This window comes from Epinephelus fuscoguttatus, linkage group LG18 (genome assembly GCF_011397635.1).
Source record: "Epinephelus fuscoguttatus linkage group LG18, E.fuscoguttatus.final_Chr_v1".
NCBI classification, from domain to species: domain Eukaryota; kingdom Metazoa; phylum Chordata; class Actinopteri; order Perciformes; family Serranidae; genus Epinephelus; species Epinephelus fuscoguttatus.
The window spans coordinates 20032743-20053346 of NC_064769.1; the positions used below are offsets into that span (position 1 = coordinate 20032743).

The 20604-nt window shown below is 40.7% G+C and overlaps 1 protein-coding gene across 2 annotated transcripts; it reads left to right on the forward strand.

Annotated features, from left to right (window-relative positions):
- The first annotated feature begins 561 nt into the window (after positions 1-561).
- Positions 562-20224, forward strand: LOC125906171 (bone morphogenetic protein 1-like). Of its 2 annotated transcripts, none has more exons than XM_049604620.1 (20): positions 562-881; positions 6575-6673; positions 6767-6916; positions 7046-7163; positions 7897-8075; positions 8175-8280; positions 9349-9473; positions 9678-9793; positions 12196-12298; positions 12469-12585; positions 12759-12904; positions 13134-13329; positions 13409-13534; positions 15264-15427; positions 15556-15736; positions 16711-16836; positions 18737-18864; positions 18979-19192; positions 19391-19641; positions 19729-20224. In XM_049604620.1, the coding sequence occupies exons 1-20, from the start codon at positions 749-751 to the stop codon at positions 19861-19863; spliced, it is 2913 nt and encodes a 970-aa protein (XP_049460577.1). In that variant the 5' UTR covers positions 562-748; the 3' UTR covers positions 19864-20224. The 2 variants fall into 2 exon arrangements, with proteins under 2 accessions (XP_049460577.1, XP_049460578.1); XM_049604621.1 differs by having other exon boundaries at positions 15267-15427.
- Positions 20225-20604: the final 380 nt, after the last annotated feature.

The window sequence follows — 20604 nt, forward strand, 5'->3', positions numbered from 1 at the left end:
TTGGGCCTTTCATCCAAATGAAAAAAAAAAAAAAAACATGGCTGTAGTCCTTTCTGTTTGTGCCAACATGAAAACAGTTCATAGAAGAGACTGAATTTTCTCCTGCCATTACTACATGACACTGTGTAGCCGTACAGTGGCTCAGATGAGGAGCAGAAAATGGAATTTAGCCTATCTCACATAAAAGGTTTCACTAAATTTAAATGGGCAAATGAAATGCAGCAGTATAAGATAAAGTTTGCATGTGGCATGGATGATCTGAGGAGGACATTAAACTCATCACAGTCAGTAAGTCGATCATTTTCTGTCTTTACTTGTGCCAGTTCTACAATCTACAATGATAATTTTGCTCCAAAATGATTCTTTAACACCAAACTAAAGTTAAAACAGAAAGAAAGAAAGAAAGAAAGAAAGAAAGAAAGAAAAAGAAAGAAAGAAAGAAAGAAAGAAAGAAAGAAAGAAAAATGTTAAGTCACTTAGGCATTATGTAAATGTGCATGTAACCCATCTGCCTGCAGGTGAAGCACCTCTCAGGCTTCAGATGCATGGCTGTGTGTTTTGCTGTGGACTGTGCGCGCTCTGCTGTCGGTGCTGTATGGCAGCGGATCACTGCTGCAGAATGGAGACGTGAGAAAACAGCGCTGTGCTTTTTTTTTAAATCACATCGCAGCTGTCGAGAAACTTTATTTATTTTTTCCTCTTCCTACAAGTACCAATTTTACCTCGTGTAGATATTTGATCATAAGTTATGGAAGTAGCTCCAACATTTCTGTTCCTGCTGTGCGGTCTGCGCGTTTCTCTGGCGGCTGAGTGGGAGTTTGAGGACACTAATTTTACCTACCTCGGTGATGCAATCGATTACAAGGATCCCTGTAAAGCTGGTACAGTGACTTTATCTTCTCTAAGAATTTATTTATCTTTTGCATTTTATTTTAGTGTATATGTAGCCTAATGTGTGTTTAGCCAGTATCCCTATAGGCCCTGATCACTGTGAGCTAAAACATGTTTAAAGTTAAATTCAGCCTTAATGATTTTGATGTAAGAACAGTTGCCAAGTTAATAGGCTCATGTGAACATTTGCTAATAATTAATAGTTAATTAACCATTAAGTAACAATAAAGTCCTAACCTGCATAAACTGCATTACTTCATAGTAAGACTTATTTTCTTCATGTGTTACTGTCCCACTATATTTACTCGCTCCTTCCTTTCCATGCAGACCATCTGTTTAATATTGGCTTACTAGTAAAGTAAAACAAATGTGATCATAGTTGAGACAAATTTCCTTAAGTCAACAGCTCTCAAATAATGTTTAAGTTCTAGGTGTTTGCAGAAGTAAAACCACACTATGAAAATATTAAATTACAGGTACACGTCCTGTAACTTTGAAGACATCAAGGAGGTGTTAGAGGATAAGCAGCAAAATGCACTCAAGTATCATAAATAAAAGTTCTTAATATGTGACATTAGGCCCCTTTTATGTTGCTGTATTAAATTATTTTGTTATTATAATACATTTAGTTGCATTCTAATGTTTAAGTTGAGGTATAGATCATTTAAGCTATGTGGTACTTTCATTTTCAGCAAGTTTATGAGCTAATATTGATCTTCACAATGTTGTAATAACTACAGCTGTCAAATAAATGCAGTGGAGTATTTGCATTTGAAATGTTGTGAAGTAGAATTAGATCAAATAGCTTTAAATTCATGTATTCAGGTGAACCTTACACAAGAACCTTAAAACTGTGCTTAGGTGCTGTTTTTGAGTAGCCTAAATTTGTTCAGTGACGTGTTTCAAGATGAAGGGATCATACAGTTTAAAACAAGTTTCACATTTTTGTCTGAAAAACAATCTAATGAGAAAAAGAACATTCGATTAAACATATTGTATAGGCAATAAATGCAGGATACTGATGACATTTCAAACATGCATCATGGATTAAATGTCAGATCTAAATGAACTGGCATGAAGCTGCCTCTGATGTATCTGCCATGCCTTTGCAACCAGTCTTCTCCAGTGTTAAAGAATGTACAGCTTTCTTTTTTCCGTCATCGTACATGCCAAACAATTACTTTGGTTATTAGGATGGGCTCCAGTTGGTTGAGGTCCCTTTTCTCTTGTGACTTCTGAAACTTCCAAAACACACCACTCTTCTCCTCCGAGGCAGTTGCCTGGAGACTAGAGGTCATTGAGGCCGTGCCAGCGCAGTCCTCGGCTGGACGCCGGTGAAATCCCTCTGGCTTCAGGGCATGGGGTGCACACTGCAGGGGTGACAGTCATTTACAGTCACCCTTTGCATGAGTGAATTCACTTCAAAGGCCGACACAGGGCCCACTACGTCTTTTCATTTGGACTTTCAAAGGTTGTTACATCACATGGGCAAATGAGGTATTTAATGGGAGCGACTCTAGCGAGCTGCTCTGCTCGACTTGTACAACGTGGGATCCTGATTTATACATGAGGTCGTAATAATGGAAATGAATTGCTAAGCCCGTAAAGGGAACATAAAACTTGGTCAGAATGTGTGTGTGATGTCACCTACCATAATTTTAAGAATGAGCTTTTTAAAACCTGGATTTAGGTTTATCAATCAGTGTCAAATCTTAATTTGAGCTTCAGAATTAGCTACTGACCTCCGTTTTGTGGTTTGACTTTGTATTGTAAGGCAGAGGTTGAAGGTTTCCCGCTCACTTCAACACATTTTGTCGGAGTCACCAACCCAACTTTCCATCCCAGGCTATCATTCCTGCTCTTCACATGTCTGATTTCTTAGGATTGCTCCTTTTTGTCTCCCAATCTTCAGCTGTGAAGGTTGAATTATCTGAAAGGATGCATCTTTTTCAGCACATACGGTACTGAGTAGCAACTCAAGCTATTAAATTATAGCACTTCACCACTTATGTCTTCCAGTTTCTGTGCTATCAAATTAAATCCTGCAGTATCAGTGGTGGAGAAGTATTAAGATCCTTTATTTCAATAAAATACGTAGCACAACACCATAATAATACTCAATTACAAGTAAAAGTCCTTCATTTAAAATCTAATACCAGTAAAAGTAAGTATTATGAGAAAAATGTATCTAAAGTTTTACTCATTATGTAGAATGAATGACCCTTTTCAGAGTCGTATATATTTCAGTAAAATCACAATACAAACATATTTTATTATCAATGAGTTTATGATTCTGAGCAAATTGTAATTACAAACCACTAAAATTAGTTATTGAAGTTTTGGATTTACTTATATATAAAGAGTTTTGTCTGATGTGATCTATAACAGAGGAGCACATTAGGGGAACACATTATCACTGATGTGCAATACTGTTATGTGTAGTATGTGTTTTTAAGTTTTTATGGTGTATGTTTAATTTTGTCTAGACTATTATTGTAAGGCAGCAATACTTCACCACAGTTCATTACACTGAACATCAGTTTGATTATATAATAACTTTGCTTATAAATTTGTCATATCGTGATTTATATTATTACTGGAAAATATTGATTTCAAGTATCAACCAGCCCATTTGATAAAATAAAGCTTAAGCAGCATTTTAAAGTGGAAATGGACAGTTTTCTTTGCTTTCACTTATAGTTAAGAAGTAAATGTTTATTGCACAATGTCATGGCTACAGAATAATGACACAGTGGCATTTAGATTGGTTCCCTACATGACTCACTTTCAATATGAAACTCTGTCTGCCACTGGGGACGGTCTCCCATAGAAATGAAGGATTAGTTTACAGCACAAGGAAGTGTGTCAACCTTTCCGCAACCAAAACAGAAAGGATAGCTTTTTGTTTTCCACGGCAGCTATCTGTAACTATCCCCACTTATCAAAGAGGATCAGTATAAGTTCTCTGCAGTTACAATCCCAAGTAGCAGAGATGGTGGATGGTACAACAACTGAAGTAACCCACCTCCCCGCAACTGTTGAGCATAGATATTCTTGTGTGTTCACTCATGCCTTTTTATGTGTTTGTACTTGCTGTACAACTAATTGTCCTCTAGGGACAAAATAAATTTGAAGCTGGAGTTGAAGTTAAAAACAAAGTGTATCTTGTGTTGTTGGTAGTTGCCCCGAGGAAAACAGAAAGCAATCCAGTTGTCTTTGTGACAATGACGCCAACAATATTAGTATTTGGTAATGAAATAAACTAACTGTTTTTGAGTACAGGATCTGAGTAAATTAACTTCCACCACTGGCAGTAATGCATCGTATGTCTGGAAGCATACCACAAATCAGTGGTCAATAATGCAAATCAGTGGTTAATGATACCAAAGATGATCTTGAATGACCCTTAAACCCCCATTTTTAAAATTTCAGTTTGGTGTCAAAGGGCAAAATCAGTTCATGATTGTGATCGTTCTTTCTATGGCAATTTAATGTCCTGTAGAAAAGATGAAGTCTGAGACTGACATCATGATGTTGTTAACATAATCTGGGCCTCGTACAAAAGATAAGACTCATGTTTGGGAACTCCATGCTGCTAAACACACACTAAACAAACAAACAGTGTTCCTGGAGTGCTCACTAAATAATCATGATCCAGACTGATGGTCACAAGTGATTCATTTTAGACAACAATGAGTTTCCTCCCTACAGACTCCTCTACAGGTGAAGACATGCAGTTTGTTTAATCTACATGCTGTTCAGAGATGCAGTACTTCATGTTATCAGGCATAAGGTCATTGCTCCGACGTAGAGGACCTCACTCCTGGGTTAATGAATTGCTGAGCATGAGCATGGAAACATACCCCTGCTTACTGACCAAGGCACTGCACTACAACAGAGTCAGAGTTGTGTACATTTGGGAAAAACACAACCATCCAGATGTCGCCTGTAGGCCTTTCATTCATATTTGCAGTTATTTTTACTGTAGGTCACCATTTGAGTAGCTAAGTCTAGCACAGTGTCATTACAGTCCTGTAATGTATTCAGGTCACATCTTTATTCTTTAAAATGACACAGTAGTTAGACAGTTCTCCAATATGTCCCAGTTTGTGTTGGGGAGGTGTGTTTGCTGATCAAACAGACACACTGAGTCCAGTTCAGGAGCTCGTTTTAGAACAGAGATATGCACTTTTAGGACAGACAGACACAGCATAGCATGCAGTGGGCTTTGGCTCCTGTTTGCAGGTGAAAAGTTTAGTGAAATTCAGAGATAAAGTTTAAATACCAGCTGAAACTGGCTCTCTGTGTGCAGTGCAAATAATTTAACTGGAGTTCTACTTTTTTAAGTTCAGTTTTCAGATTAAGGTTTCTATTTACAGAACACTACTGAAAGAAATTGTTGGATATTTTGGGAAAGGCTTTGGATAAGAATGCCAATGCTAATATACAGCTACAGCCAGCAGATGGTTATCTTAGCTTAGCATAAAGGCTAGCAGCAGGGGTGACCAGTTAGCCCGGCTCTGTCCAAAGGTTAAAAACCTTAACAGCTCACTGATTCACAGTTTTATATCTTATTTATTTTAGCTCTGCTCACAACCATCTATAAATCCACTGTTTTTACCTTCTGGGTTTTGTATGTATAAAACAAATGAGATAACATGGTAATTAGTGAGCTGCAGATGTGCTGCCACAAAAAATGTTGGCATTGTATGTTTTTGTTTTTTATTTGTAGGTTATGTAGCAGATATTTTAAAACTCTATGTTTCAACAATGCTGTGGTCAATGTGGTTAGGTTTAGGCACAAAAACCACTTGGTTGTGGTGAGGAAAAAATTGGGGGGGGTTTTGGCTTAAAATACATGGTGCTAGGAGAACAATCCCTGCTAGAAGCATGACAGGTGCCTACATGGCAATACATGGCTAAATTATAATCGGTTGTTGATTGGTTTTCAGCAGTGGTCTGGAGTGGTCCACAGCTAGGCAGGCATCTCACTTAGGTGACAATCTGGGTCCGTGTCATTGGTCCGACAGCCCATTGGTCCGACATCCCATTAGTCCGACGGTCCGCGGTGCTGAATGGCTCCCGGCGGGCGTATTTCTACCTTAATGGTGCGCCACGACCGGCTCTGGGTGAGCTGGGAAAGGCTTGAGGCGAAGCAGGCTCACAGCTTTGTGTTTGTCACTTTCTTTTTCATTTTAACCCACACCATGATCTTTTCCTGACCCTAACCAAGTGGTTTTTGTGCCTAAACCTAACCAGACCTTAACCACAGGGCATCATGATGATTTCAGAACAACGGGACTTCGGAACAATGGGTTTAATATGGTCGGAACAATGGGATGTCAGACCAATGGGCAGTTCCCGACAATCCATCCACCATCCCCTCCACCTCGGCATGACATTAACTACATCACTTCAGAAACATTGATATGTGTATGAAATGTGCAAAAGTAATGTATTCATGGTTTGTATAAATGTACAATGCCAACATTTTCTACTGGTGACCAGCCTGGGATTTATACGGAGCCAAGCTAGCTGTTTGTGTTTCTAGTCTTTAAGCTAAGCTAAGCTAAGCTAGCCGTCTGCCAGCTGCAGCTTCATATTAAACAAACATATCAATATATTGTTTTATTTTGATCATAATGTCATCTGTATGTATGTATTATGTATCTGTTTGCCTCAGCTGCCTTTTGGGGAGATATTGCCCTCGATGAAGATGACCTCCGCATGTTCAAAGAGACCCCTGGACAGCACACTGTCCAGACTAACCACACAGACTCAGGTATCAAAGCAGGAACAGTTCTGACTGCCTGTTCAAATAAAAAGATGAGGAACGCTGATTTTCTTTTTTCTTTCTTTTTTTTTTTTTTAACAGATAACAGTTCCACCACCAATGACAGTGTCAGGAGTAAGAGAGCTGTGGACAGACAGAGTCTCCATCGTCGGAGGAGAGCGGCCACCTCCAGACCTGAGCGAGTGTGGCCAGATGGCATCATCCCATATGTGATCAGTGGGAATTTTACTGGTGAGCTCTGAATGCAAACAGTAAATTACTCACATATTCTTACAGGGGGAGTTTTCTGCTACATACAGCCAGCATGTGTTAGTTGCGGTTTTGACATTCTGAAGCTGTCAAAGTGTAATTTCTTTTCAGGCAGTCAGAGAGCCATTTTCCGTCAGGCGATGCGTCACTGGGAGAAACACACTTGTGTGACATTCATAGAGAGAACGACTGAAGAAAGCTACATTGTTTTCACCTACAGACCTTGTGGGTGAGTTGGCCATTAACCATTTTTAAATCATGTATTTGTTAAAGTTTAGTTGGGAGGTTTTTCTATCATGCTGTTGTGTTCTAAAAATTTAGACTGATTTTGTCTCTACTGTGCAAGACAGTCATTGATTTCCATTCATTCTTATATGATGTGAAAGTCACAGTATGTTTGGCTCCTTATATACAATATATAAACTACCTGCCAATTTGCAAACACATTGTGGTATGGCAACGTATCCTCCTACAAGGGTTCATATCTTACGAATTACCGCCCCACAAATGGTGTTGTGACATTACTTACTTTACATAACTTGTGCTTAACACCAAGGTTAGGCAAGAAACATTAGTAGATTAGATTTACGGAAAAGAAACATGGTGACAACATACCTGAAAGTTCACTTGGTTTCACATAGGACACAAACACTGGTCTCCTTGGACAAAGTCCTGTGTTTGTTTGACACATCCACCACCCCAACCTCCCTCATTATGTGGACTTTCACTCTTTATACTACTTTCTTCTTAACACCCAATAGTTCATTGGTTATGTGATCACAGCCTTCCCAATTAGATGGGTTATCTATGAATTCGGGTGCATTACTTTTTGGAAGTATACATACAAACAGTACATTAGAACAGCCTTGGAACGGCCATTTAATATTCATAAATAGCAAACAGTCGGTGTCTGTTCTGCAGGAGCTTCAGGATGTGGAACTAAACAGTGTCGCCCCCTGCAGGTGTTGCTCTTACGTAGGGAGGAGAGGTGGCGGCCCTCAGGCCATCTCCATCGGAAAGAACTGTGACAAGTTTGGCATTGTGGTGCATGAACTCGGCCACGTCATCGGCTTCTGGCATGAACACACACGTCCGGACCGTGACGAGCATGTAAGCATCATCAGAGACAACATCCAAGCAGGTACTGTTGTTGAAAAGAGTGTGAAAACGTGTGTGTGCTCACCGACCCTCCAGATGTTTCACCATTCATTCAGTCCACTGATTATGTGTATATGATTAGGACAGGAGTATAACTTCCTGAAGATGGAGCCAGGCGAGGTCGACTCACTTGGGGAGGTGTACGACTTTGGCAGCATCATGCATTATGCACGGAATACATTTTCCAGGTTGGCTTTTTGGTGCTTTCTTATGCATTTCCTTCCTGAAGTTAGTTTTTGTGTTAAAGCAACTGCAAGGATTTCATCACTTTAATTTCCCAGGTGTCATTTATTTTCAGCTCTACCCTGGTTTACATTAACAGTCCATTAAACAGCTCCACTGGGGCAGTTGCTGGACTCATGAGCCAGAACTGTTGAGCATTCTGTGATTCACTCTGTCCATCCTGCCTGTATGTTTTAACTGGCAACATAAAGTGCACCAGCCTGCTTCTCAAACCAGGCCATCACCAGCACCACCTTACCTCCGACAGTCAGTTATTAAACTCCTGTAAATTTCTGAAGTTTAGAGAAATTACTGTTTTTACTGTTAGTTGCACAGTATTTAATCAAGAGTTTCTGGTCATTTGACCTTCCTAACTGTCCCTAATATCATGCTGCATCATCAGCGGAGCTACTACACTGACCTGGTGTTTGTCCCTTCATTCAGCTCTGCTAAACAAGCTCCATAGGAAACCTCGGGGGATTTGATCCTTTATTGTCACAGAAATGGTTTCACACTAGTCTCCTTTTCATTTCTGTCTCGTGCATGTTGTTGCCCCGTTGCTTTTCTCTGTGCTTTGGTTTTTTACCTCCATTGCCGCTTTGCCGGTCTGGGTCATGGAGGCGAGCCAAGCTAAATAAAGGCCTGGCAGTTCAGGCTTTGTTGAACAATTTGGGCTGGAGTGGCCTTTTTCTCTGGCATTCAGGAGCGGGCTCCACTGAGCCGGCTGGCACCGTCGAAAGGCCCCATTCAGAGTGCTCTGTTTGCACATGCCTGTCATTCATGGGTGCATCACCATGGGAACTGTGCAAGAGTGAGCTCCAAACCCAGTGAGAGATTATCAGAATCAATAAAGTATCAAGGTGTTGAACAGGAGTCGGATCGAGAAAAAAAATCACGCTAATCTGTCTGTCAATGTGAGCTTCTGAAAAACACATTTTCTCATCAGGCTTCATGTGCTGTAAATGATTTTTGAATTATTACTTTTTTTTATCTTCTCTGATCTCTTTTGATTTCATGTTTGTGATATGAAACAGAGGAATCTTCTTGGACACAATCTTGCCCCGTTATGATGTTAATGGAGTCAGGCCAACTATTGGACAGAGGACCAGGCTTAGCAAAGGGGACATAGCACAAGCCCGCAAACTCTACAAGTGCACAAGTAAGCTGCATTATATATGTAGAAAATATAGTCACCCAATCTTACTTTTATCATTTTCAAAGTCAATGACATATTACACATCATGACTGGATGTGAGCTAAGCAGTTAAAAATCTCCCATGTTCTTCTGTCTGGGGCTTTAATGTTATGTCTTTGCTCTGTTGTTGTATAACCATGTGTACGTGATGGTGTCTGGTACTTAAAGGGTGTGGGGAGAGCCTGCAGGAGAGCACTGGAAACTTCTCTTCTCCTGGTTTTCCGAACGGCTACTCAGCGTATGCTCACTGCGTCTGGAGGATTTCTGTCACTCCTGGAGAGAAGGTGAGTGATGGCAAATACGTGGGAGTATTAACTCAAGAAGAGCTACACAGTTAACCAAATTTATCAAGTTACTGATTTAATGAATGCCAGTTACTCATATCACAATTTTCAGTAAATGAAATATCCCGAGACTGTCTGGACTTTTTAAAGCAGGGATGTCAAACTCATTTTATGTCATAGGCCACATACAGCCCAGTTTGATCTCCAGTGGGCCGGACCAGTAAAACCATTGCATAAAACCTGTAAATAACAGCATCTCCAAATGTTTCTCTTTCTTTTAGTGTAAAGAAGTACAAGCTCATTTTGAAAACAATCATATGTCTGTTTTTTAGCATTCAATCAGTCTACTACTCACTGTCACTACATGTGCATTTTCCATGTATGTCCTGTTGTTTGCAGTGATGCTAACATCACCACACCAAACTAAGGTGGCAGCTATTAGGAAGCAGGTTAAGTTATCCCTGCCTTATAAACTTTTTACAAATCAAAAGTTTTGGTACAGCCTCCTCAATCAGGTTTCAGCAATATTGTTTTAAGATAGAAGTCTGATACAGATTCATTTGTAGCCTACTGAAGCTGCTTATTGACAACATTTTGCACAATGTCTAATATTTAAGGATTAATCCACTAGTAGGTGTGTTCCAAACGGTTTTAATGCACAACATGGGGACAAAGAATTACCCGACACGCAGCAGAGGCTAGTTGCCTCCGTGAAGTGCATTAAAACTGTTTGGAACACACCTACTAGTGGATTAACCCGCTTATACCATGGTCATTTGCCAAGAATACAGGAATAAAAGGATTCGACAACTTTTGGTGAAAGTTTTGTACTCAAAATCGAAAGTTTTTGAAGCAAGAGCTCACCATTGTCATGACAAGGAATAAACTAGTCCCTTTAACAACCACGCCAGTTACAGTAGTCACAGTAGGACGGGATGAGGCTCAATTGCTTTAATAAAGCCAAAAGTAGCCTATTAAAAATTAAAATTAAGCTTGATTTAGGTCAAAATTATTCCACAGTGTGGTTATTGTTTATAAAACGATAGGACCAAGTAGTGAGTCGTGACCCAGTGTGCAGATAGGCCATCAGACTCTTCTGCGGATTCTTCCCCAAAATCCTTGTACTCTCCAAATAAGTTAAAAGAAATGTTAAAATCAGCCATTTCTGTTTGTTTTTCCCTCGGAAGTTGTTTGACAGCTGCAGTGTTTTTTTTTCCCTCGGCAGTTGACAGTTTGACAGCTGCGCTTGTTAATGTTGCTGTGGTTACAGGCTGGTTAGCAGATGAATTTAGACAGTTATAAAGTTTAGCCGAACTATGTGTGCATTAAAGGGTTTTAACGCGTACCTGCTGACCAAATCAGAAAAGAGTATTCACCCAGACCATGGTATAACTCTGAATAAGACCACAATAAGTATATTGTTGATCTAGAGATTTGTATTTTGGTCCAAGTGAAAAAGTTTCTGAAGCAACATTTTACATATTCAGTGTTTAACTTGCTCCTGAAACCTGGCACCTCTTAGCCTTCTCAAGTGCACCAATATAAGGTATGCAGAGTCATCTAGTGGGCCAGACTGGACCCTTTGGCGGTGGCCAGTTTTGGCCCACGGGCCGTATGTTTGACACCCCTGCTTTATAGGGACAATGAGGGTAGCGATAAATGGACTTCATTTGTATAGCGCCGTTCTAATCTTCCAACCATTTGAAATGCTTTTACACTGCACACCTCACACATTCATACACTGGTGGCCGAGGCTACCATACAAGGTGCCACCTGGTACTCATTTAAACATTCACACACATTCACACACAGATGGCACACAATTTAGGATCCAGTATCTTGTCTAAGGATACTTCGGACATGCAGACTGGAAGAGCCAATAATGTAGCCACTGAACTTCCGGTTAGTGGATGACCCGCTGTACCTCCTGAGCCACAGCTGCCCCGATTTGTCGCTCAGGAACTGTCCTGAGGGAAAGTTTGGAGTAGCTCCACTGATAGCTCACCTAGCACCACTGATAGTGTTACAGGCCAGCTGAGGAGGACGCCATTAATGTTTACATCTTGCACTGTCATGAGCAGGAGCTTCTTGTCCATGAGTAGATGCACGCTTCCTTCTGCGCAGTGATACAGTTAGTGTGTGTAGTTTGGTAGAGAGAAAATAGTTCCTACATGAAACTGCTCACAACAGTGGCACTTTGAGCACCACAAGACCAGTGCCATTTAGTTTCCTTATATTAGACTTAGAAGTTAACAAAACTTAGAAGTAACAAAAAGAGGAAAATTGTGTGTTTATTAATATTTCAACTGTTGTGAATCATATGAATAAAGATAGATGTCAAATCTTGATGCCAGATTTTTTCTGTAACACTCTGCCCTACATGTGTGTCTTCTGTCTTATAGATTGTTCTGAATTTTACTGCCATGGACCTCTTCAGGAGTCACTTGTGTTGGTACGACCACGTGGAGGTCCGAGATGGTTTCTGGAGAAAAGCTCCTCTGAAAGGTCTTTAACTTTGATTTACAGTGGAGCTCCTCTCCTTCCACTGAGTGTCATCTATAAATCTGTCATTAGACTGATACAGTGTCATGATGACTGTGTTATATACTCAGTAGCAAGCACTGTGAAGTAGTTACTGACAGACACTGCCATTATTTTTTTATGTGCTTTGGCAGGCCGTTTTTGTGGAGACGCACTTCCAGATTCAATCATCTCAACCGACAGTCGGCTTTGGATTGAGTTCAGAAGCAGCAGCAGCTGGGTGGGCAAAGGCTTTTCAGCAGTCTATGAAGGTGCAACACTGATGATATGTGGATTTTAATGTGCACTTTTATTTGCAGCATCCTCAGCAGTTACAGCAGATTTTACAGGTTTTACACTTCCTTTTCACTGTATATTGTCAACTGAAGGTAGAAATATAGAACAATCTCTGGATGAAACAAATCACTTCTCACCTCCTGTGCAGCCATCTGTGGGGGAGAGGTGAAGCGGGACAGCGGCCAGATCCAGTCCCCCAATTATCCTGATGACTACCTTTCCAACAAAGTGTGTGTGTGGAGAATTACAGTAGAGGAGGGATTCGATGTTGGCCTCTCCTTTCAGTCATTTGAGGTAAAAGCACTTTTGTTGTTACTGTTTACATATTAAGAAAATGAGGAAATGACTCCAGGAAAACTGTGAGAATGCTTCACAAATCAGGTCACTTGGAACTTCATTTTTGTTAGCCCTCACTTTTGTTTTACTTGCAAACTTCCTCAAAAGGAAGTAGGCCTGTTTAATCATCACTATCATCTGCTGTAAAATCTTTTTACAAACTTCACTGTCCTTGCTTCCACTGCAGATTGAGAGACATGACAGTTGTGCCTACGACTACGTTGAGGTGAGGGATGGCAGTTCAGAGAGCAGCCCGCTGCTCGGCCGTTTCTGTGGCTACGACAAACCAGACGACATCAAGAGCAGCTCCAACCAGCTCTGGCTGAAGTTTGTGTCTGATGGCTCGGTCAACAAAGCCGGGTTTGCAGCCAGCTTCTTTAAAGGTGAGAAACTCATGTTGGTCACAAGCTGCCAGAAATAAAAAGAATTCCTGGTTTAATTTTGGCGATTTTCTTTTGACAGAGATGGACGAGTGCTCCAGGCCTGACAACGGTCACTGCGAGCAGCGTTGTCTGAACACACTGGGCAGCTACAGATGTGCTTGTGACCCCGGATATGAGCTGGCAGCTGACAGACGCAGCTGTGAGAGTGAGTGTAGAGCACGACCATACACACTAAACCTGCAAGCTAGTTCAGACAGTCAGCTTGAGTCTGCCATTACACTCGGATGGCATACCACTCTCACTGCAACATACTGTATGTCCAACACACCTTTTCGATCATGGTGTAGTACTTCCCGTGAAAATTTGACATTTTGGGAAATACACTTTCTGGAGGAGGGTAAATTGAGAAGATCCTCTTACGTGTAGTGCTATTTATCAGTCTAGATTGTTTTGGTGTGAGTTGTTGAGTTCTGGAGAACCGTAGAGATATCTGCCTTCTCTCAAATATAATGGGACTAGATGGCACTTGGCTTGTGATGGTCAAGAAAGAAATACATTGTTGTCAGCAGTTTCATGTAGAAACTCTTCTCTTCTGACCAAAATACACCTGTCAACCTTATTACAGCACAGAAGGAAGTGTGCATCTACTTATGGACGAGGATCTCGTGTAAATATTAATGGCGCCCTTCACAGCTGGGCTGTAATGTTACCTAGCTCAGTGGTGCTAGGTGAGCTATCAGTAGATGCACGCTTCCTTCTGCACAGGGATACAGTTGACGGGTGTAGTTCAGTAGAAAGAAAATAGTTCTTACATGAAACTGCTCACAACAAGGTCTGTGGATTATCTTGAGTAACGAGGTCATGATTTCTGGAAAGAGACATTGAGTTTATCAAATGCATTTTTTGGGTAGCTTGAGTTCCACAAGCTGAGTGCCATCTAGTCATCTACATCTCTACAGTCGATATCTCCATCACTCTGCAACTCACACCAAAATAATGTAGATCAATAAGTAGCACCACAGGTAAGAGGAAAAAATGTTTTTGAGTTCAGGGTGAACTCTACCTTTAAAGTTTGGAAATAGGGTGAACAGCTGGCCTGGCAGCATCCAAGCATGATAAAATCCACCTATCAGCAGATGTTAGAGTCTTTGTGTTAAGCTAAGCTAACTACCTAACCACTGACATTTTATTCCACTTGAGTTCGTTCATCCTCAGGTTCATTCAACAGCTAAAATAGGCCCAATAAACAGTCTCTAGGTATGTTTGAGTTACTACAATAACAACAACAAATAAAAAAGCTCAGACAGGCCTGGGGACTGCAGCTGGGAAGTATCAACGTAGACCATGAAGTTAAAAATCTTTTTGTAATCAGATAGATAGATGACAAAAAAAAATTATATATGACATTTAACTTTTACAAGTGCTGCTCATACAGGCATAACAAACACGTGTATTCTGGGAAGAAGGTCTTATCTCTTTTTGCACAGTTGAGACCCAATTCTCTGGTAGTCTCTCTTCCACCACAAGAGGGCAGTACTCACTTACTGTAACTTCTTATGAGCCTCAACAGTCTATTGCAACACTGTTTTGATTAATCTGAACAGAACAAGAAGGGAAAACATTTCAACTCAGAACAATGTGTTGCTTTCCATTTTGTAGAAAGACAGAACATTTATCCTGCAACCTTTGATCACCAGTGATTCAGTTCCACAGTTCTATTACTTTGATTTTATTTGGGTATTACTTTATTTCTTGGTGTTTCTTGGTAATAAACAACATGCAAATTAAGAAATCATCTTTTTCTGCATTTAAATGATCAAATAAAAGGTTCAAGAATTCACAAATTCACACAATTGGGTGATTTGATTTATGTTATGCAAGTGTTTTTCTCTCACACTTCTACCACTAAAATCAGAATGCTCTCCCACCACCAGCAGCTGCCTGTGGCGGGTTCATCACCAAACTGAATGGCTCCCTCACCACCCCCGGGTGGCCCAAAGAATACCCACCCAACAAGAACTGTGTGTGGCAGCTGGTGGCACCCATTCAGTATCGCATCACTCTTGTATTCGATGTGTTTGAGACCGAAGGGAACGATGTAAGTGATGTTTTTACTGTGGCCTTTCTGCAGATGTTTCATCAGATAACCTGCGAAAATCATGCTAATTTCACAGGCCAATCCTTTGTCCTCTGTAGTAAGTAAAATGTTCTAGTGTTTACCATCAGGTGTGTAAGTATGATTATGTGGAGGTGCGCAGTGGGCTGAGTTCAGACTCAGAGCTTCATGGGAAGTTCTGTGGAGCAGAGAAACCCGAGGTCATCACCTCCCTGCACAACAACATGAGGATCGAGTTCAAGTCTGATAACACCGTCTCCAAGAGAGGCTTCAAGGCTCATTTCTTCTCTGGTGAGTCTCAAAGAGTGAAGTTATTCAGAAAGTACTGAGGAGGGAAACAGTGAGGAAGCATTACATAATGTCCAGACCTGGTACAGTGAGAAGGGCAAAACCATAAATTGACTCCAATAACAAAGCAGGCAGCTGTCTTCAGTCTCGAACACCAGAACTGAGGCAGTGTGGTTCGATTCTTTGAGAAGCTTGGATTTAATTTTGCACAATTTAATACCATAGGAGCATGCTTGGTGTTTAAGTGAGATAAATCTCTTAATTTTACACTCAGCATCACATTCACATTTTGCATTATTCACATGTAATCTTATTTTAAACTTTAAAGCAAGTCCAGTGTTTGTTTTTTTCCTAATAAGTATTGTAGTGAATATTTCATTGCATAGAAAAAAAGCTTTTTCACAAAATGATATGGAGAGCACTTAATGCCACAACAGCTTAAATGAATGTGTTCTATTTAATCAGACCACAGATGGCAATACATTTCCTGCTTGACTGCTTGTAATTGAAATAAATATTGATAGCTCATCTCAATATCCATGTGGGAATATCTCATTTACTCCTTATTTTAAAATTAAAAGTTGTGAAAGGGCCTGCTCACATGTTTTTTATTAGGTATTTGTTCACTGTTGACAGCATGAAACCAAATTAATGTTGATAAGTGGGAATGCAAGTTGTGGATATTTGACAACCCTCTATTTTGGCCTGTGGATGTGGAGAAGTGAGCTCTTCAGAAACACTAACACAGGGCTCTAACCCAAGAGATGTTTTGCTGATTGCTGACCCAGGGTTGTGGCTCTTGCGTGTTTCATACTGCAGATTCTTCCTCCTTGAGAAACACAACGAGCCTTTGTGTCCACACTCAGCAGTAGTTCTGGGCCTAAAATGTTAACTCAGTATATTCTGAAAGTTTTCTGCAGCCCACTGTGTCACAGATTCACATGTTGTGAATTAAAATTCCTCAAACACCCCAACAGATATAGATGAGTGCTCAAAGGAAAATGGAGGCTGCCAGCATGAATGTGTGAACACCTTCGGGAGCTACAGCTGTCAGTGCCGCAGCGGCTTCATGCTGCATGATAACAAGCACGACTGCAAGGAAGGTACAGTAAGTGTTTCTGCTGTCCACTCAAAGTATTTCACCACTGGAAAGATGGTATTTTGATAAAACTGGGCTGTCTGTGCAGTAGAAAGAGGCAAATACTTTTGAAATTGGTGCCACATGACCAGAGAACACAGAGAAAAGGGGCGGTGGCATTTTGCCCGAAAGGGAGAAAACCTACAACTACCAGAATGCACTGCGCCGCACCGGACCTATAGGTGCTCCCACTGGCAGGATAACATAACGCGAACTTGGCAGTTTGACAGAATAGCGGTGCTGGTAACAAATTATCTTGTATTACAGTTAAACGCTAAGTTAAAACATGTTTTTGAAAACATTTGAGGAAATAAGCGACGCGGTAACAGAATCATGGATTACATTTGCTCAGCACTGCTTAGTTTTAGCATTTGAAGGGAGTTTGGTTTGAGTTTCAAAGAGTGGACCGGGTCTGTCTTTTCATCCACTTCTGTACTCTTTGTGTCCATGGTGGTAGCATGCGTGGCAGTATAAAAATCCTGAAACACAGCCTGTAGTTTGAGTAACAGCCCGAGAGCCAGCAAAATGTTTTGCATCATCCGGCGGAGTTTGGCTGGGAGACGAGAAGGAAGATCTAGGGACTGGTTAGATGGAGGGAAGTTTACTATAGTTCATTTACAAATACTACTCACATTGTCATGATACAAAGCTGGCTGAAAATTGGTGAAGTATCCTTTTAAAGGTTCAGTTCACCCAAATTACATAAAGTCTAAAATTTATTTTTTATATTTGAGTGTTTGATTCTTCATCTTTTTCATGAGAATGAGGCCAGGAGAATGAGGCTGGATATAAAGTCATGAGGGGACAGAGACTGGGGTGTTCAATCTTCTTACTTTGTTTGATATGTCTTATTTTTACAGTACTGTAGCTACATGGATTTTCTATGTGTGGATGGTGTATGAAAATAATGAACGTAGCTACCATGACATCAGCCATTACTTTGTTGATTCCTGTCTAGAAACCTTGAGTTTGGAAATTTGATCGTTGCCATCTTGGATATTTGGGGCCAGAAGTGACCATATTTGAATGAGAAGGGGCTAGCTGCTAGCTTGGTTAGCGTGGTGTATTTGCGGTCGTGGTAACTGTGATAATGCTAATGCTAATTTTTGCCAGCAAAAAACATGCTTAAAACCCCTAAAGCAAAATATATTTACCAGAAAAACTAAACATCAGAGTCCTTGGAGGGTCTTTTAGTAAAACCAAACACAATACAAGAATTTTTGAGGTGACCAAAATTTTGCATTGAAGTGAAATCATGAAATCATCTGGAGTTACGTTATGGCACCATTTTGCTGTTGCTGCGACGGACAGCATGTCAGCACTCATCTGTCACTTAAAGCAGCCATGCCCCTTAATTATGCATATATTTTATGCCTTACAGAGTTTAAACAAATGAGCTGTAAAAATCACCCACCCTACATGAATGGAGAAAAAAAGCTATAGAGACAGAAACCGTTTTTGTACCAGGCTGTAAACATGTTTATTTGTGCTGTGAAGTTGGGTGTTATAATGTGAGGTCTGTAGGGATGTGACTCACTTTTGGAGCCAGCCTCAAGTGGCCGTTCGAGAAACTGCAGTTTTTGGCTTCATTTTTCAGCCCTGAATGTTGCCGCTTGGGAACTAGCCTACATAAAGCTAGCTCATTGTCTCACTTATTGTCTCTCCAAGTCACAATGAAATCTGTTTCCTCAGTCATGTTTGAAAAGTTTTAGTTTTGCTTTCATTATCATGTACATTTGATGGATACCTATTTAAAGGAAAAATTCCCCAGAGATCATTTCTTCCAAAGATTAGGAAATGATGTGACCTCCCAGTGATGCAGCTCTTATTGTTTTGTCCTGAAGTCATTTTCCTTTGTCCTTCAGCGGGCTGTGATCATGCTGTAAACACTGTGTCAGGGACGATGAGCAGCCCCAACTGGCCTGATAGGTATCCCAGCAAGAAGGCCTGCACCTGGTCTCTGACCACGACCCCGGGCCATCGTATCAAACTCGTATGCCATTGGATGTTTTTTCTTTTTTCATTAAAACTTTACGTCATGACCCAAATTAAAAATTGAAAAGCAACTTATAAAAGGTGATTCATAGCTTTCTAAAATGACTTTCAGGTTTTCAATGAGATCGACATGGAGGCTCATCTGGAGTGTGCTTATGACCATCTGGAGATCTACGACGGGCGAGACACGCGTGCCCCCAGTCTCGGACGCTTCTGTGGCACCAAAAAGCCTTCTCCAGTCATTTCCAGTGGCAACAAAATGTTCCTGCGTTTTTTCTCAGACAACTCAGTGCAGAAGAGAGGCTTTGAGGCTTCATACAGAGCAGGTGGGCACAGCAACTGTGGCTTTCCCAAAAAAGCCTGGAAAATGAGTACAATGGCACTCTGGGGAAAGAATAGACTACCAAAAACGTGACATTTTGACTATTGGTTTGTTTTCTGCCGTGTTTAGAAAGCTGCATTCTTCCCTCATTTTTACGAGTTCCTCTTTCTGACCCTCTAATTTTGTGGTTGTGAATTCCCAGAATGTGGAGGAAGTCTGAAAGCCGAGGTCAAGACAAAAGATCTCTACTCTCATGCCCAGTTTGGAGATAACAACTACCCCAGTGGCTCCGACTGTCTGTGGGTGGTCTCTGCTGAGAAGGGTTATGGAGTGGAGATCATCTTCCAAGTGTTTGAGATCGAGGAGGAAGCAGACTGCGGGTATGATTACGTGGAGCTGTATGACGGTGCTGACATCAAGTCTCCGAGGCTGGGACGATACTGTGGATCTGGGGTAAGGCTAAAAATATCAGTCTGCTGTAGTAAACACTGTTTAAATTACTCCTCAAAAACCCTCTTTTTTTGTCTCTCTTTTCCTCAGGTTCCAGAGGAAGTCTACTCAGCTGGGGACGCCATCCTTTTAAAGTTTCACTCAGACGACAGCATCAATAAAAAAGGCTTTCATGTACGCTACACAAGCACAAAGTTCCAGGACACGTTACACGCAAGCAAGTGACTCTCTGAAACTACCCCCAAACCTAAATGGAGACTTCACCCCTAACATTTGGTCGGACACACCCATCTCCAGGCGAGGAGTGGATGCATGGATTCACACCACAAACACCAACCCGCATACTTTACATTCACATCTGTTAGACAGAGTGAAGCCATGCAGACAAAATTGCACCTTTGCTCCTCCTCATTATATAGCTATATAGGATGAAAGGCGAGGACTAGTTTGCAGTGATAATTTCGAGTAAACAAGTAAAATGAGCTGATCACGTCATAGCACTTTGTTGAGATATAAAATGTATATATTGTGATATAGTTTTCTTGTTTTTTAATCAAAATATCAACTGTGTCACTTTTTTACTGTCTGGGGTTGAAAGTTCACTTCTAATGAATGTAATGCACTTTGTTGTATTATATCACTGGACAAATGCACATTATAATAATAATAATGAGGATGGAGGATGAAGAACATCTAAGCTTAGTTTTATTTTCCTTAAATCAGACTTGGTCTGTTATTTAAGTTTTCTGACCTGCCTTTGATTTACTTTAGTGATGTTTATGAGTTTCATTCCCTCACAGTATATTTTGAGTGGGGTTTCTGTGCTGTATATTCTCTTGCAACACTCAGCAGTACAGCATGATAACAGATAAAATTATTTTCACTTTACATCTCAGACTACTTGCTGATCAGGAAACATTTTCCACACTGACCTCAATCAGCAACTTAAAGATGGGGTAGGCAGTT

Excerpts from the sequence above, each read along its gene's own strand:
- LOC125906171 (XM_049604620.1), top strand. The coding sequence starts at position 749 with ATGGAAGTAGCTCCAACATTTCTGTTCCTGCTGTGCGGTCTGCGCGTT. Across the intron at positions 9,474-9,677 it reads CAAACTCTACAAGTGCACAA|GGTGTGGGGAGAGCCTGCAG; the intron begins GTAAGCTGCATT and ends TGGTACTTAAAG. Across the intron at positions 12,905-13,133 it reads TCTCCTTTCAGTCATTTGAG|ATTGAGAGACATGACAGTTG; the intron begins GTAAAAGCACTT and ends CTTCCACTGCAG.